Source organism: Hemiscyllium ocellatum, chromosome 45, assembly GCF_020745735.1.
Source record: "Hemiscyllium ocellatum isolate sHemOce1 chromosome 45, sHemOce1.pat.X.cur, whole genome shotgun sequence".
Taxonomy (NCBI): domain Eukaryota; kingdom Metazoa; phylum Chordata; class Chondrichthyes; order Orectolobiformes; family Hemiscylliidae; genus Hemiscyllium; species Hemiscyllium ocellatum.
Genome location: NC_083445.1, coordinates 32,012,682 through 32,030,199, shown reverse-complemented (window position 1 = coordinate 32,030,199; position 17,518 = coordinate 32,012,682). Strand labels below are relative to the sequence as shown.

At 44.5% G+C, this 17,518-nt stretch overlaps 1 protein-coding gene across 12 annotated transcripts in view; it reads left to right on the top strand.

The window, feature by feature from the left end:
• LOC132836039 (EVI5-like protein) overlaps nt 1-17,518 on the top strand; it is a 313,206-nt gene that overhangs the window by 158,198 nt on the left and 137,490 nt on the right. For all 12 annotated transcript variants that reach the window (XM_060855265.1, XM_060855263.1, XM_060855261.1 and 9 more), the window contains 2 exons: nt 741-838; nt 1,972-2,032. In XM_060855265.1, the coding sequence (XP_060711248.1) occupies nt 741-838; nt 1,972-2,032 (159 nt within the window). The remainder of the gene's footprint in view (nt 1-740; nt 839-1,971; nt 2,033-17,518) is intronic.

Here is a 17,518-nt window from a genome sequence, read left to right as displayed (position 1 = left end):
GCAGGCCAGGCAGCATCCGAGGAGCAGGAGAATCGATGTTTCAGGCATAAGCCCTTCTTCAGGAATGAGGGTATTTTCACCCTCACCTCCTTCCACCTACCGTATTCCCAGCTAAGAGTGAAGGTGGTGATAGGTCGGAGAGGAGGATGCTGAGGGAAGGAAGATGGACAGGTGGTGCTGAGTTGGAACTGGGATAAGAGGGGGGGAGTGGACATGAGGAAACTGGTTAAATCCACATTGATGCCGTGTGGTTGGAGGGTCATGAGGAGGAAGATGAGGTGTTTGTCCTCCAGGCGTTGGGTGGTGAGGGAGTGGCAATGGAGGAGGCCCAGGACCTGCATGTCCTTGGTGGATTGGGAGGGGACGTTGAAGTATTCAGCCACAGGGTGGTGGGGTTGGTGCGGGTGTCCAGGAGACGTCTCGTCTCCCCAATGTAGAAGAGACCGCTTTGGGAGTAACGGTTACAATAAATGACATGTGGAAGTGCGGGTGAAACTTTGATGGGTGTGGAAGGATCCTTTGGGGCCTTGGATGAAGGTGAGGGGGGAAGTGTAGGTGCTCTACTTTTGCAGTGTTCAGAAAACTGTTTTCAAATAAACCCATTGGTCTATAACCTAATGTAGTGTGATTTTTGACCCGAGGCTGTTGGAGGCAGAGAATTCTTTTGAGGGATATGACACTGCAGCCAGTCCATCCTGTATAGCGGAGTGATGTTTTCTCCATCTGTTTCTCCTCTGCAGCACTTTCAGAAGGTGATTCCTCAGCAATTTGATGGCTGTCCCGACAAACTGGTCCTGAAAGCTTACCAGGTCAAGTACAACACCAAGAAAATGAAGAAGTATGTAACTCACCAACCCAGCCTTTGCTTCCTGGCAAAGATTGAGTCATAGTGGGGGATTGTTGCAAATGTACGTTGGCCAGGCTGCTGAGAGTTTCCTGGTGTTTGCCATCTCGGCCAGCAGGGCACGGTGAGGTGATGGCCTAGTGGTATTATCGCTGAACTTAATCCGGGCACCCAGGCAATGTTCTGGAGACTCTGGTTCGAATGCCATCAGGGCAAATGGTGGAATTTCAATTCAAAAAATAAAATCTGGAATGACAAATCTAATGATGACCATGAATCCACCGTCAATTGGATTGTAAAACCCATCTGCTTCACAAATGTCCTTACTTGGTCTGGCCTGTGTGTGACTCCAGACCTACAGCAATGTGGCTGACTGTTAACTGCCCTCTGGCCAATTAGAGATGGCCTGACACCAATGCCCACATCCCGTGAAGGAATGAAGGGGAGGCGGGGAAGAGGTACATTCCCATTTGAACGTCTTGTATGAAAATTGCACCCTCACAAGCAAAATTTGGTTTTCACAAGTCAGTTTGCATGACATGGTGCATTATCTATGGTGATGTCTCCACCAATCCAAGTCTACTGGCCATCCAATCAACATTCTCTCCTGATTATTAAAACATTTATATTGATATTTCTTGTGAATTGTCTTGAGTGCATGACAAAATGCTTTGATAAAATGTCTTTTTCAGCAATATTCCAGGAGGTGTTATTATTAACTGAAGCCGTGGGTGCTGAATGCTTTGTGGCAGACTTGCCTGTGGGGCGATGTCCCAGCCTCCCCCAAAGTGGGACTAAATGATGGATAATAATCAAAAGTCATCTTGTAACCGATGTGCTTTGGGTGTGACTTTTGCAGAGCGGCTACCATTTTTATACCACCTTCCTGGCGATGAGTGTGATAGACTCGGGTGCAATTTTGTGATGTGTACATTCTTTCTGAGAAAGATGTGGGAAAAATATCTTGTTGCTTTTGATGAACTTTGACTGGATAGAGATGCTGAATGGGAAAAGTGATTAGTAACCTTATAAATCCATGATGCTCCTGTGATAGAGTGCTGGCAGGAGGAGGCTGCTTTCTATCCATGTACGTTTATTTAGGGATGCTGTTTGACTTTGCCCTACAGACTTGAGAAAGAATATACTACAATCAAAAATAAGGAAATGGAGGAACAGATTGAAATTAAAGTAAGTTTTTTTCACAAACAGTGAGTGTGCAACATCTGTTTGAATTGTGGATATTTTCCGGTATATTCTGTGGGAGTTGGAATTTTTAACTGTATTAAAGTGTAGTTAATTTTCTAATAAACCTGCTCGCTGCAGCTCGTCAAAAGGAAAAAAACAGCCCGTGTAATTATTGGAAATCCAGTCAGATAATAGTGTTTTCTCCAAAGTAATTATTGGGTGGGGACATATGTTTGTTCAGATGCACAGGGGCTATAATTTGCACTTAACATGAAAATACATTTATTTGGGAGGGAGTAGTTTAATTTTATTTCCCCCCAAAGTGACTAATTTGCATGTATGCTGTAGATTCTGTGTGTTCATTGTCTCTGATTTTCCTGTCAGTGGTGTTCCTAAACGTATTACAATGAGTTGTTTATCTTTATTGCCCAGCCTCCAGTTAGAGTTACTCAAGGGGTCTTTCTCAACTCCACAACTTTGTGGTTCCTTTCACAGGTACTTCTCCACTTTCAGGACTGGTTTATACTTTGAACTGATGTTGAATTTAAATGAGCAAACTTGTCTAATTTATACCAGTTGAAAAGATATTGTCAAGCTTAAAATACATCTCAATAAGGAAACAGCAATCTTGTTTTGTAGGGCTCTTGAGAATTCCTTGATTTTTGGTGTCTGTATTTTGATTCATGCTAACTGACTTATTAAAATGCAGCAGTCATTTGGTAAAGTGTATTTATTTTAATATATGTGATGTTTGATCTAGAATTAGAACAAGTCATTAATATTCTCTGTAATAACCAACACTTTTTATCAAATCTAAAGCCAGAACACAAAGAAAGTGTGAATTTCTTAGACACAACGGCATTGAGATTGGGACAAGACAACAGACATAAATTAGAGGTTACTTTCAAAGCAGCTAACACACTTCTAACACATACCCCTGTCACCCAAAACACACCTTCCACTGACTGGTCCCATCACAGCCCATGTGTTTCTGTCATATGCACAAGTACATAACTGAAGTTTCTCATAGTTTGAACCATTCTTGTAAATCACTTCGGCAGAACGAAAGAGTGAAATCTCAGATTGGTAAGGCTAGGAAGTTTGTTGCAGGTAAAGGTGAAGATTTGGGAATCGTTGAAGAGCCTTTCTGGCCTTCTGATCAGAGACAGCGAAAATGTTATGAAGGGATGAGCAGAGATGGGCTGGATACGGTTCCTCATCCGGGTTAAGTTTCGTGTGTTGTACAATATTTGCTCTATCTATGATACTTTGCATTTTCTGAGTGCATGGTTTGTTTAACAGTCTGATAGTTACTGCTGACCGCTTTTTAAAAAAAACACAAAGCAACTTAATTCCAAATCTGACTCCCGTTTGTCCAGCGTCTTGATTGCTGGTTAGATTTACGAATGGCCTATATGGGTCAGGGTTTCTGTGTTGTAGTTCAATGCTAGTGGCTTTATTAATCAGTGTAGCTGCTTTTTCTACCTTCTGACTTCCTTTAGCACTGTGGAATAAAACCACAGCTTGCTGAAGAACAGAAGAAATGGGACATGAGACATTAGATTTGCCAAGTGTGTGTTAGCAGTGATTTGACATTGATCTCTGTGACCAGTGAAATACACTGAATGAGTTAGTGTGAGAGCCTTGTGCTTCACTAAGTAGATCCATATAATGTGCTGGAGTTGATTTGAGGATTGTAGTTGCACACCAGATGAATGTGTGAATTAGTTGTTACCACTTATAAATATCTGTCTTTTCTGTCCTAGTACACCTGCCTTCAACACAGTTTAACTGAAATGATAACTGATTGCTCTTTGGTGTGGTTTTCACTTCTCCTTCAGTTTCTGGTGCTGAATGGGACACCTTGAGTTTTTGACAGTTACATTATGATGTTGCTTCTGCACTAAATGATTCAATATTCTCTTGTATAGTGTGAGGATCAAATTCTCATCCTTGGTCCCCAAGACAAACTTGTTACTTTCGCTACCCTCTTACTGAGGGCTGAACCATCTTGTTCACTGCTCCGTCATCCCCTTCAGTTCCCAGCTGACCTTGTAACCTTTTTACTTTCTCCAATATCATCAGCACCTGCTGCTGCCTCTATACCTCAGCCTGTCTACAACTGAAACTCTCCTCTCAGTCTGTGTCACCTCCACACTAAACTGTTTCATCTCTCTGCCTGCTGGACTGTTTGCCTACATTTCCTATGAACTTAATTCAGAACTGCTCTACACTCTATATCGTAGAGCCTGTTCATCCATCTCCCCTGTGCTTGTTGATTTTCATTGTATCCTTGTTCAACACCAAATTCACATTCTCTAATGGTGGACTCTCACTACAGCCTTGCTCTCCAAATCTAATTCTGTGTGGCCTGCCTTATACAATCACTGCCAAGATTTGGAGTGGGGCTGGAAAAGCACAGCCAGCCAGTCAGGCAGCATCCGAGGAGCAGGAAAATTAAATTTCGGGCAGGAGCCCTTCATCAGGGGCTCATTCCTGATGAAGAGTTTTTGCCTGAAACGTTAATTTTTCCTGCTCCTCGGATGCTGGCTGGCTGTGCTTTTCCAGCCCCACTCTAATCTTGTCTCTGATCTCCAGCATCACTTTCGCCTTCCACAATCACTGCCACAACTCCAGATTTCTTCCTCTGACCCTCGTTGACAGTGGTGAACAATGACTAGGGCACTCCGTCTGGAGTGTATTTTCGATCTCTCTACTGCTCCTCTTATTTTAACAATTCTCCTTCGAACCCAGATTTTTAACGTCATTATTGTTGCAATCCTCATAACCCTTGAGCTTATTGTCGCCTTTCAGGACGCAAGTGTCGATTATTCAGCCATGTTTCAATGCTAAAGGATTTTGTATGAACGCCTGTTTATCATCACCGTTCTAATAGCAGCATTGATGTACGTGCTTCCACACTAGATTGGGACAAGAGTCATTCCGAATTCACACTCATGATTGAATATTTGAGTACAAGTTCCTCTATATTGGAGAAGAATCTGCAGTATAAGATGAACGTTGTGTGTTCCTGCGTGCAGTTAGAATAAAAAGATCAGCTGGTACTTCTGGCAACAGCTTGTGTTGTGGGACTGGGACTGGGACTGGGACTGGGACGTTGAGACAGAACTGCATTGGTCATGTGGCACAAATCAGCACTTGATTTCTTCTATCGTGGATCAACAGGAAACCGTTAAATGAATGTGGTTACATCAAGCACTCTCCGATCAGGCACAGAGCATGTTTGGCACTGGTGACTTTTTTACTAGTAACTTTCCAAATCTTACCAAGGAATCCTGGCCCAGTTTCAAACCTAAACTTGCTGCAGGCAAAGTCAGCTGCTCAAAAGGGAGTGTGCTGTTATTGTAGAAAGTGCTAATTAATAATAATAATAATTAATGTAGGGAGGCCATGATAATCTGACTGGATTTGTAATCCAGAACCCTAGGCTAATGGTTTGAGGATATTGGTTGGAGTCCAACCATAGCAGATGGTGTCATTTTAATTCAATAAAAGTCTCATGATCATGAAACAGTTGTCACTTGTCATAAAATCCGGTTCCCTCATGTGCGTAGGGAAGGAAATCTGACCTCCCTACCTGGTTTGATCTGTGTGTGACTCCAAACCCCCACAAATGAGGTATTAGGGATGGACAGTAAATGATTGCCCAGCTAATGTCTCTCCCATCCTGTGGGGTAATAATTAAATATAAATGCAACCAAAATGTGCCGGATAGTGAACTCTGACCCCTTACAGTCTTTGGAACTACTTCTGCAGGCTCCAGTATAAAAACTTGAGTTGTGAATTAGATGGATGCTATGTGCAATGGGCCTGTGCCCACTGGGAACTGTATTGACACTCCCCATGACTGTGCAGCAGATTTATGTCTTATATTTGCCTTCACCCTGGCACAGCTCACTGAGGGTACAATCCGTTCAGAATTCTCTGAACCACCTTTATGTGTTGTTGATTTGGAGAAAGAGAGGACTGCAGATGCTGGAGATCAGAGTTGAGAGCAGGTCAGACAGCAGGTCAGGCAGCATCCGAGGAGCAGGAGAGTCGATGTTTTGGGCTGGAGCCCTTCATCAGGGATGAGTCTGGGAGCCTCAGGGATGGAGAGATAAATGGTGGGGGGCTGGGGAGAAGGGAGCTGAGAGTGCAATGGGTGAATGGAGGAAGGGGTAAAGGTGATAGGACAGAGAGGAGGGTGGAGCGGGTAGGTGGGAAGGGAGATTGGCAGGTAGGACAGGTCATGGGGGCGGTGCTGAGCTGGAAGGCTGGAACTGGAGTAAAGTGGGGGAATGGGAAATGAGGAAACTGTTGAAGTCCACATTGATGCCCTGGGGTTGAAGTGTTCCGAGGCGGAAGATGAGGCGTTCTTCCTCCAGGCGTCTGGTGGTGAGGGAGCGGCGGTGAAGGAGGCCCAGGACCTCCATGTCCTCGGCAGAGTGGGAGGGGGAGTTGAAATGTTGGGCCACGGGGCGGTGTGGTTGATTGGTGCGGGTGCCCCGGAGATGTTCCCTAAAGCGCTCTGCTAGGAGACGCCCAGTCTCCCCAATGTAGAGGAGACCACATCGGGAGCAACGGATACAATAAATGATATTAGTGGATGTGCAGGTAAAACTTTGATGGATGTGGAAGGCTCCTTTGGGGCCTTGGATAGAGGTGAGGGAGGTGGTGTGGGCACAGGTTTTACAGTTCCTGTGGCGGCAGAGGAAAGTGCCAGGATGGGAGGGTGGGTTGTAGGGGGGGCGTGGACCTGACCAGGTAATCACGGAGGGAACGGTCTTTGCGGAATGCGGAAAGGGGTGGGGAGGGAAATATATCCCTGGTAGTGGAGTCTGTTTGGAGGTGGTGGAAATGTTGATGGATAATGCGGTTAATGCGCAGGTTGGTTGGGTGGAAGGTGAGCACTGGGGAGGTTGGGGTGGGGGGGGGGGTGGTTGTTGTGTCCTTGTTACGGTTGGAGGGGTGGGGTTTGAGGGCGGAGGTGCGGGATGTAGATGAGATGGGACGGAGGACATCTTCAACCAAGTGGGAAGGGAAATTATGGTCTCTGAAGAAGGAGGCCATCCGGTGTGTTCTGTGGTGGAACTGGTCCTCCTGGGAGCAGATACAGCGGAGGAATTGGGAATGTGGGATGGCATTTTTGCCGGAGGTAGGATGGGAGGAGGTGTAATCCAGGTAGCTGTGGGAGTTGGTGGGTTTGTAAAAAAAAAAAATGTCAGTGTTGAGTTGGTCATCATTGGAGATGGAGAGGTCTAGGAAGGGGAAGCAGGTGTCAGAGATGGTCCAGGTGAACCAGTAAGAGCTGGATTGAGCCAATTACATTATTGTAATTTTCCTTTCCTGAAAAAAAAACGCAATCAAAGAGAGCAGAGAACATTTAAACAAAGAACGTTACAGGAACACAGGCTCTTAGGCCCTCCAATCCTGCACCCCTTTGTGTCCATTGCTGTCTATTGTTTAAGGATCTATATCCCTCTGCTCCCTGCCCGTTTAGGGATCTGTTTAGATACATCAATCCCAGCCCTACCATCTCCACAGGCAATGCATTCCAGACACCCACCACCCTCTGCATGAAGAACTTTCTACATATATGATTAGATTAGATTACTTACAGTGCGGAAACAGGCCCTTTGGCCCAACAAGTCCATACCGACCCTCCGAAGAGTAACCCACCCAGACCCATTCCCCTACATTTATCCCTTCACCTACCACTACGGGCAATTCAGCACGGCCAATTCACCTGACCCGCACATCTTTGGACTGTGGGAGGAAACCGGAGCACCCGGAGGAAACCCACGCAGACACTGGGAGAACGTGCAAACTCCACACAGCCAGTTGCCCAGGGTGGTATATCTCCTCTAAGTTTTCCCCCCTCACTTTGAACTCCTGACCCCTGGTAATTGAGTCCTCCACTCTGGAAGAAAGGATCTGAAAACTCTGAAATTTCACAAACCTCTTGGAGCTTGCCTTGAGTTTTTCTTGAATATTCAGTAATTGTCTGAATTAGAGTGTCAGTCATTGTTCAAGGCACACAGAACTGAACTTGATGTATTGATTTGTGATAATAGAACATAGAACAATACAGCACAGAACAGGCCCTTCGGCCCACCATGTTGTGCTGAACATTAGTCCTAGCTTAAGCACCTATCCATGTACCTATCCAATTGCCGCTTAAAGGTCACCAATGATTCTGACTCTGCCACTCCCACAGGCAGTGCATTCCATGCCCCCACCGCTCTCTGGGTAAAGAACCTACCCCTGACATCCCCCCTATACCTTCCACCCTTCACCTTAAATTTACAAAGTGGCTGAAGCCATTATTGTTTTGTTGTGTATTATTTTGGTAGTCACATAGGCAAGAACAGCAGCCATTTAGCTCGGAGAGGTCCTGGTAAAAACCCTGAGCTGTTTGGTGAATTTATGGTTTGCTTTTGGTGTTGACGTCCTTTTGGAGAACCTTCCTGGTGCTTCCAGTTACGCTGTAACGTCTTTAATGTCCACCTCAACATCTGGGAGTAGCAGACAGGACTTCAGCTGAAGTTCTCTGCCACAACACTTCCTATAATAATGATAACTTCAGCTGTGTCCAGGTTCTGGAGGAACACTTAAATCTTCAACCTCGAGGTGATTCCACTCAATGAGATTTAAAAGGCATTTGGACAAATACATGGATAGGAAAGGGTTACAAGGATATGGGCCAAGTGCAGGGAAACTTAATTGGTGTTGCTGGACATTTCGGTCGCATGTTGACCAAAGGGCCTGTCTCCATGCTGTAGGCCGCTATGGCTTTATGATACCAGCCTGCATTATGAAATGAGTGCTCCATTTACCCGCGCACAATCTCTTGAGTTGATGTCTTAGGCTCAAGTCTACAACAGCACTTTTACGTGCCCCTCTGTGTGCTCTCCCGTTGAGAACTGTTTTTATAAATCTACAGTTCCTTCAAAAATAATTTAAACAGTAAATTCTTGAACTTTTTCAGAGCAAAGTCTGTTGTTCAGTGTATTTTGTGTAGTATTGTAGCCTGTAACAGTACTTTGACATGGAATCAATTCAGCACGATGTACCGTTCAAAACCAGCTCACTGTTTGACCGGGTTTGGGTGAGAATTCTGCTTTCAGCTCTATTGCTGGTTAAATATAGGTTTGAACCTTCACATGCAATATCTTCACCAGATGGAGCTATAACCTTCTTTTGAGATCCATCAGTGTAGTGCCAGCTCTTCTGTGAACTGTAACAGTGAAGATTCTGTAACTCCTGACAGCTGCATATGCACTTTTAAACCTGAAACCCCAGGTGTCAGAGCTTGCCTGCAGTTGTAGAAATGTATGATGTTTTGTTGAGATTCATGCTGTCATTCAAAGATATGGAATGGTGTGATACTCAGTAAAACATGTCAGAAAGTATTGGGGCTCATCCATTTTAAGTGTGATAAGAATATGAAAGCAGCGATGTGTTTCGGAGGCTCTAATGCGGGTCTTTGGGAGTATTGTACACAGTTTTGGGCCCAGTATCTCAGGAGGATATACTGGCTCTGGACTGTGTTCAGAGGAGATTCACGAAAATGGTCCCAGGAATGAAAAGCTTAACATATGAAGAACATTTTGAGGATGCTGGGTCTACACTTGATGGAGTTTAGAAGGATGGGGCAGGGGGATCTAATTGAAACAGACAGAATACTGAATGGCCTGGACAGAGTGGATGTTGGGAAGATGTTTCCCTTGGCAGGAGAGACCAGGCCCCGTGGACACAGCCCTAGGGTAAAGGGAAGGCCTTGGAGAATGGAGAAACTTCTTCACCCAGAGAGTGGGGAATCGATGGAGTTCACTGCCACAGAAGATGGTGGAGGCCAGGTCATTGAGTATATTTCACACTCAGATAGATAGGTTCTCGAGTATCGAGAGGATCAAGGGTTACCGGGGGGAAAGTGGGAGAAAGGGGTTGAGAAACTGATCAGCCAGGATTGAATGGCCTAATTTCTGCTCCTATGTCTTATGGTCTAAGTCTCAGTTACAGCTGACAGCTTCTCTGGCACTGAATATTATCCTGCACACTTCATGTTAATTGTTGGAGATATTTACAAAAATAATTTCAACTTTCTTTAAAAAAAACCTTGATCTTTATCTCTTTGTCCATGTTCCTTTTCCTTTTATTACATTTGGCATTCTCTACTGGATTTGCAATGAACAAATGTTGCAACTGACATTTATGGATTCAGACTCTGCCCAGTAAGAACTCTTTTTTTTAAACTTTCATTTTAATGTAGGTTCCACAGTATAAGCCCCCATTAAGGGAAATGGGTAGTGAGTCCTTTGTTTTGCTACTGTCCACCATAACTGGGCTACAGTTCGTTCCACTATAATGCATGTTTCATTAACACAGATTCACTCTAACATTGTCCCTAATTTTTTTCTAAAGCACAAAGTTTTAAAGCATGGAATGGTTATAATGTGATTCTGGCCCCATTAAAAGTTTAAATGGCTCTGCTATTACACGATTTTCTTATAACACGGGATTGCACCAGAACTACTGCGTTATAGCAGAACTGACAGTGTTACTTCCTCATTAATTCAGTTGGAAGTTACTGCTTTGTGATGTTAGTTGACTGGGGTCTGTCGGGGTTGGGAAAGAGTGGGAAATGCTTGTTTTGTCGAGTCCTAGAGTTACAGTGTAGAAAGAGGCCCTCTGGCCCACCAAGTACCAAACTACACTAATGCAATTTACCTGCTCCTCTTCCATAGCCTGCTGTGTCCTGGCATTTTCAATGCTCATCCAGGTGGTTCTTAAATGTCGTAAGAGTACCTGCCTCCATCACCCTCTCAGGCAGTGCGTTCCACATTTCTACTATCCTCCAATCCCCTCGAAACCACCAACTCCTCACCTTAAACATCTGCTGTCCAGCCTTGGACACTAATGCAGTGTGGCCACATTCTGCCCCAGTTCCACTTACAGGTTTGCTGACGACACCATTGTCTTAGATCCAACTTACAACAGTGACGAGACAGAGTACAGGTAAGAGATGAAGTGCTTAGCAGCATGGTATAAAATTACCATTTCTCCATCAACGTCAGCAAAACGAAGGAGTTAGTCATTGATTCATGCAGCAGAGTGGAGGGTACGCCCCTTGCTACATCAAGGTGTTGTGACAAGGATGGTCATGAATGTCACGTTCCTAGCATTGCTGATCTCCAACAATCTGTCCTGATCTACCCACACTGACATTGTGGTCAAGAACACACAGTAAAGCCTCTCCGTACTCAGGGCTAAGGACACTTGGCATGTTAATAAAGAATCATAAATTTTTACAGGTACACCAGAGAAAACATTCTATCTGAATGCATCACACTGCTCTTCTCAAGACTAAAAGAAATGACAGAGTTGTGAACACAGCCCAGCCCAGCCCAGACCAGCACACAAACCAGCCTCCCATCCATTGAGGAGAAAGTGAGGACTGCAGATGCTGGAGATCAGAGCTGAAAATGTGTTGCTGGAAAAGTACAGCAGGTCAAGCAGCATCCAAGGAGCAGGAGAGTTGACGTTTCGGACATAAGCCCTTCTTCAGGAGAAGATTCCTGAAGAAGGGCTTATGCCCGAAACGTCGATTCTCCTGCTCCTTGGATGCTGCCTGATCTGCTGCGCTTTTCCAGCAACACATTTTCAGCTCCCATCCATTGACTCCATCTATACTTCCTGCTGCTCTAGGAAAGCAACCAACATCATCAGAGACCCCCCTCCTAAGCTAGTTATACTCTCTGCCACCCCCTACCATCAGGCAGAAAGTGAAAAGGTTTGAATAAATGTCTGAATAGATTGAAGAGCAGCTGCTTCACTCTGGTTATCAGACATCAGATGTTGGTATTGATCTCTCTCTGTACACCTTCTGTGCAGCTGTAACACTGTATTCTGCACTCTGTTCTGTTACCCTGCTGCACTTTATATGGTACGACCTGTCTGTGCAGCATGAAAAGCAGCATTTTTTTACAGTTTAAAAATCCCACAACACCAGGCTACAATCCAGCAGGTTTATTTGGAAGCACTAGCTTTCGGAGCGCTGCTCCTTCATCAGCCTGTTGTGGAATATACTCCGAAAGCTGGTGTTTCCACATAAACCTGCTGGATTATAACCTGACGTTGTGGGATTTTTAACTTTGTCCACCCTACTCCAGCACCAGCATCTTCAAATCATAATGTTTTTCACTGTATTCAGTACATGTGACAATAACGAATCAAACTCCAAGACCCTGACATCTGTCATGGGGAAAAGGTTCTCACAATCTCCCCTGTATATACTTCTCTTAATTTTATATCCCTCTGTCACATCCTCCCACAGGAGAAACAAGCCCAGTCTGTCTAGACTTTCCTCACACTGAGCCCATCCAGGCCAGGCAGCATCCTGGTGAATCTCCACTGTGTGCCACCTTTGGTGCAGTCACACCCTGCCAGAGGGGCAGCAACCAGAACGGCACACTCTATCCCATCTGTGGCCAAACCAATACTTTGTGATGGGATTTCCTTCCTCTGATCTTCTACATAATGAAGGCAAGCATCCCATATGCCTCATTCACCACCATGTCAGCCTGTGCTGATATCTTCAGGACTTGAACACCAAAGTCCTTTTTGTTCCTCAGTACTCCCTAAGGATCTGCTATCATTGTGCATGTCCTTCCCTTATTAGACCTCTGACAACGCATGCCCTCACTTATCATCTGTCATTACTGTGCCCAATTTATCAGCTGATCAATGTCAGACTGAGACCATCTTTTTCGCTGTCAACAAGACCGTCAATTTTCATGTCAGCTGCAAAGTTACTAATGTTCACATCCAAGTGTTGATTAATACTGGCCCTCAGGATTAATACTGGCCCTCAGGATTTTTGTTCAGATATCAGCCCAGGAACACTGCTAGCCACTACTAGAGACCGTTTTCAGAGGGGGATGAGATTAAATCGAACATAAGTGAGGGGAAGAGATTTGAAAGTAGCCACCTGCATCTCAGTAGTTGAAGACGAGAACCGATTTATCCCACCCTCACTTTAACTACAGCAGTGATCTCTGTGAATTCCACTGCTTATTCCTTCCTCTGACCTGGACCTTGCATTCTTTTAGATACTGTCTCAATCCTGTAATAAATTCTTTCCTTTCAAACGTTGTTTTTGTTACTGTACAGTATCTTAAATATGTGCAGCCCTGAGAGCACACCTGTGAAAGGTATATTAGCCTGGGTTGGAGTGCATTGCAACATTCGAACATTATTGCAAAAAACAATTTGGTGAAGTGCTCAGGTTCTGTGTTCTCAAGTAGTTGTTCATCTGTATTTTACCAGTGATCTAAGGATTAGATTGAGAGATTACATAAACTGGGTTTTTATTCCCTGGGCTCTTAAAAGGCGAAGGTGTGATTTGATTGAGTCTTTTTTAGGATTTTGAAAGAAACTGCTAGATAACGAGCAATGTCTTTCTGCTGGTAGGATTGTACAGCAAGGGGACATAACCTTAAAATCAGAGGTAGGCTAGCTATTTAGAGGAAAATGAGTGAGTTTTATTTTACATGCACAAGGTGGTAGAAATATGGCTCTCACCACAAAATTATTGAAGGATGACGGTATAGTGGTAATATCACTGAGCTAGTTATCCATATTATTTTAAAGCAGTCCATGTTTAAACATAACAAGATCTGGATAATATCCAGGTTTGGGCTGACAGGCAACATTAGCAACCCCCAAATGCCATGCAATGACCATTGTCAGTCAGAGACAACCTTACCACTGCCCCTTGACATTCAATAGTTACCATCAAGGGGGAGTACCATTGACTGGATTCACCACCTTAGCTGTAAGAACAGTTCAGAGGCTAGGCACACTGCAGCAAGTAACTCACCATCTGATTCCCCAAAGCCTGTCCACCATCCGGGTGACGCAAGTCAGAGGTGTGTTGGAATACATCTGTTACATCTCCACAGTTTGCTTGAATTCTCATATCTGGCAAAAGAGTTGTAAGGTGACTCTTAATAAAAGTAAAACAATAATATTTGTTTATTTGACACAATTAATATTAGAGCAACTCTTACACCAAGTATTAATGATAAACACTACAAGTTTTCCTTATGCTGTAACTTAAGTTTGGATGATGGTAAACCACCACACTAGGATGTAGCTGGCCTCCAAGTGCTGATGTTGTCTGGTGGTCTTCCCCTGGTGGTTTCATAGGTGTCTTGTTTTTTTGGTGGTTATTCTAGAGCTACCATTCCAAAGGATGGTTTTGCAGTGGTTCTCATACTCCAGAGTCGTCCTGCCCTTTTGGGAGGGTTTTTTTAGATTAGACTTACAGTGTGGAAACAGGCCCTTCGGCCCAACAAGTCCACACCGACCCGCCGAAGCGCAACCCACCCATACCCCTACGTTTACCCCCTACCTAACACTACGGGCAATTTAGCTTGGCCAATTCACCTGACCCGCACATCTTTGGACTGTGGGAGGAAACCGGAGCACCCAGAGGAAACCCACGCAGACACGGGGAGAACGTGCAAACTCCACACAGTCAGTCGCCTGAGTCGGGAATTGAACCCGGGTCTACAGGCGCTGTGAGGCAGCAGTGCTAACCACTGTGCCACCGTGCCGCCCGTCTTGAGTATCTTCCAATGGGTTGATCAAGTTTGATCACCCTGATCAATCCGGCCTAACCAGGCATTGGCATGCTGATGGCAGGGTGACCTGGAGGTGCTGGGTACACCTAGCCGATCCAAATAAGGGTGAGAGGCACCTCAGGGTCTGATACACATCTCGATGGTTCCAATTGTCGCAAGGACGACATTCCATTGTCCCATTCAAATCCACATTCGGATGTGTATTGTAGAGTCTGCAGTACCAGGTTTGTTTGCAAACTCTGCAGCTACCCACAGACAGTCTGGTGTATGATTTGGAGAATCTGGTGTTGGACTGGGGAGGGCGAAGTTAAAAAATCATGCAACATCAGATTATAGTCCAACTAGTTATAGGTTTATTTGGAGGCTCTGGCTTTCAGGGTGTTCCTCCTTCAGGTGGTTGTGAAGCAGGATCATATGGCACAGAATTTATAGCAAAAGATTAGTGTCATGCAGCTGAAATATGAATTGAACAAACTTAGATTAAGTCTCCCATGTTTTAGAATGGGTTTGCTAGTTTCGGTTCTTTTATATGTAAATCCCAGAACTATATTTAAGTCATATTCTCAAGATAGCTTAAGGTTTTATAACAAAAGGTGCCATCTCAGCTCAGACAATCTTTAAGACTGACCAGGACATCAGCAAATGCACTTATACACTCTGCTTTCTGTCCTCTAGCCATCTCTCTGTCCAGGCACACTATTCTCTTTAATAGGCTGCATGTTATGTTGAGGTGGTTTTTGTAACTGACTTCAACATTTTTAACGTGAGTATATTTGAGTTAAAATGTCATTAATGTTCTCCTGTTCAGTAAAATCCCAGTGTAGAGATTCCACAAAGTTTCAATATGGTCCATTTTAACTATGATCCAGTCCTACATCTATTGTAGTCATAGAGATGTACAGCACGGAAACAGACCCTCCGGTCCAACCCATCCATGCCGACCAGATATCCCAAAGCAATCTAGCCCCACCTGCCAACACCCGGCCCATATCCCTCCAAACCCTTCCTATTCGTATACCCATCCAAATGTCTCTTAAATGTCACAATTGTACCAGCCTTCACCACGTCCTCTGGCAGCTCATTCCATACACGTACCACCCTCTGCGTGAAAAAGTTGCCCCTTAGGTCTGATTTATATCTTTCTCCTCTCACCCTAAACCTATGCCCTCTAGTTCTGGACTCCCCGACCCCAGGGAAAAGACTTTGTCTATTTATCCTATCCATGCCCCTCATAATTTTGTAAACCTCTATAAGGTCACCCCTCAGCCTCTGACGCTCCAGGGAAAATAGTCCCAGTCTGTTCAACCTCTCCCTGTAGCTCAAATCCTCCAACTCTAAAATTCCTAGAAACACGGCATTCCAACTGGAACACTTAACAAGCACATGGACTTGGATCCCATTTACCACCTCCGAGAACAGGAAATGGCATCACCACACGAAATGACATAGTCAACTCAAGGAAATCTAAACACGCAAATAAAAAGCAGGCCATACCACCCAGTGCTTCATCCGGAGGCTCACTGATGATGTTACTTAGTATGGTGATGAAACATCTGAAAGCGAGCAAACTGGCATCCAGAACCTCAACCTGATCTACAAATCTTCGCAAAACTCTCACATTCTCCCTGTGTCTGGGTTTCCTCCCACAATCCAAAGATGTGCAGGTCAGGTAAATTGGCCATGCTAAATTGCCCATAGTGATAAGTGCGTTAGTCAGGGGTAAATATAGGGTAGGGGAATAGGCTTGGATGGGTTTCTCTTCGGAGGGGAGGTGTGGACTTGTTTGGCCGAAGGGCCTGTTTCCACACTGCAGCGAATCGAATCAAATCTGATCTAATCTAACTCATTTAGTATCTCCCCCATCTCCTGCAGCTCCACACAAAGGCTGCCTTGCTGATCTTTGAAGGGCCCTATTCTCTCCCTAGTTACTCTTTTGTCCTTAATGTATTTGTAAAAACCCTTTGGATTCTTCTTAACTCTATTTGTCTCTTAAGTACTCCTACTTCCTTTATACTCTTCTGAGGATTCACTCATTCTCTCCTTTCTATATCTGATGCATGCTTCCTTCTTTTTCTTAAACAAGCCCTCAAATTCTTCAGTCATCCAGCATTCCCTCTACCTACCAGTGTTTCCTTTCACCCCAACAGGGATATACTGTCTCTGGATTCTCGTTATCTCATTTCTGAAGACTTTCCATTTTCCAGCCGTCCCTTTACCTTCCTATCAGCTTTGGAAAGTTCTTGCCTAATACCACCAAAATTAGCCTTCCTCCAATTTAGAACTTCAGCTTTTAGATCTGGTCTGTCCTTTTCCATCACTATTTTAAATCTAATAGAATTATGGTTGCTGGCCCCAAAGTGCTCCCGCACTGACACCTCAGTCACCTGCCCTGCCTTATTTCCCAAGAGTACATCAAGTTTTGCACCTTCTCTAGTAGGTACATCCACATGCTGAATCAGAAAATTGTCTTGTAAACAGTTAACAAATTCCTCTCCATCTAAACCCTTAACACTATGGCAGTCCCAGTCGATGTTTGGAAAGTTAAAATCCCCCTACCATAACTACCCCATTATTCCTACAAATAACCGACATCTCCTTACAAGTTTGTTTCTTAATTTCCTGCTGACTATTTGGGGATCTGTAATACAATCCCAATAAGGTGACCATCCCTTTCTTATTTCTCAGCTCAACCCAAATAACTTCCCTGGATGTATTTCCAGGATTGTACTCCCTCAGTACAGCTGTAATGCTATCCCTTATCAAATATGCTACTCCCCCTCCTCTTTTGCCTCCCTTTCTAGCATTTGTATCCTGGAACATTAAGCTGCCAGTCCTGTCC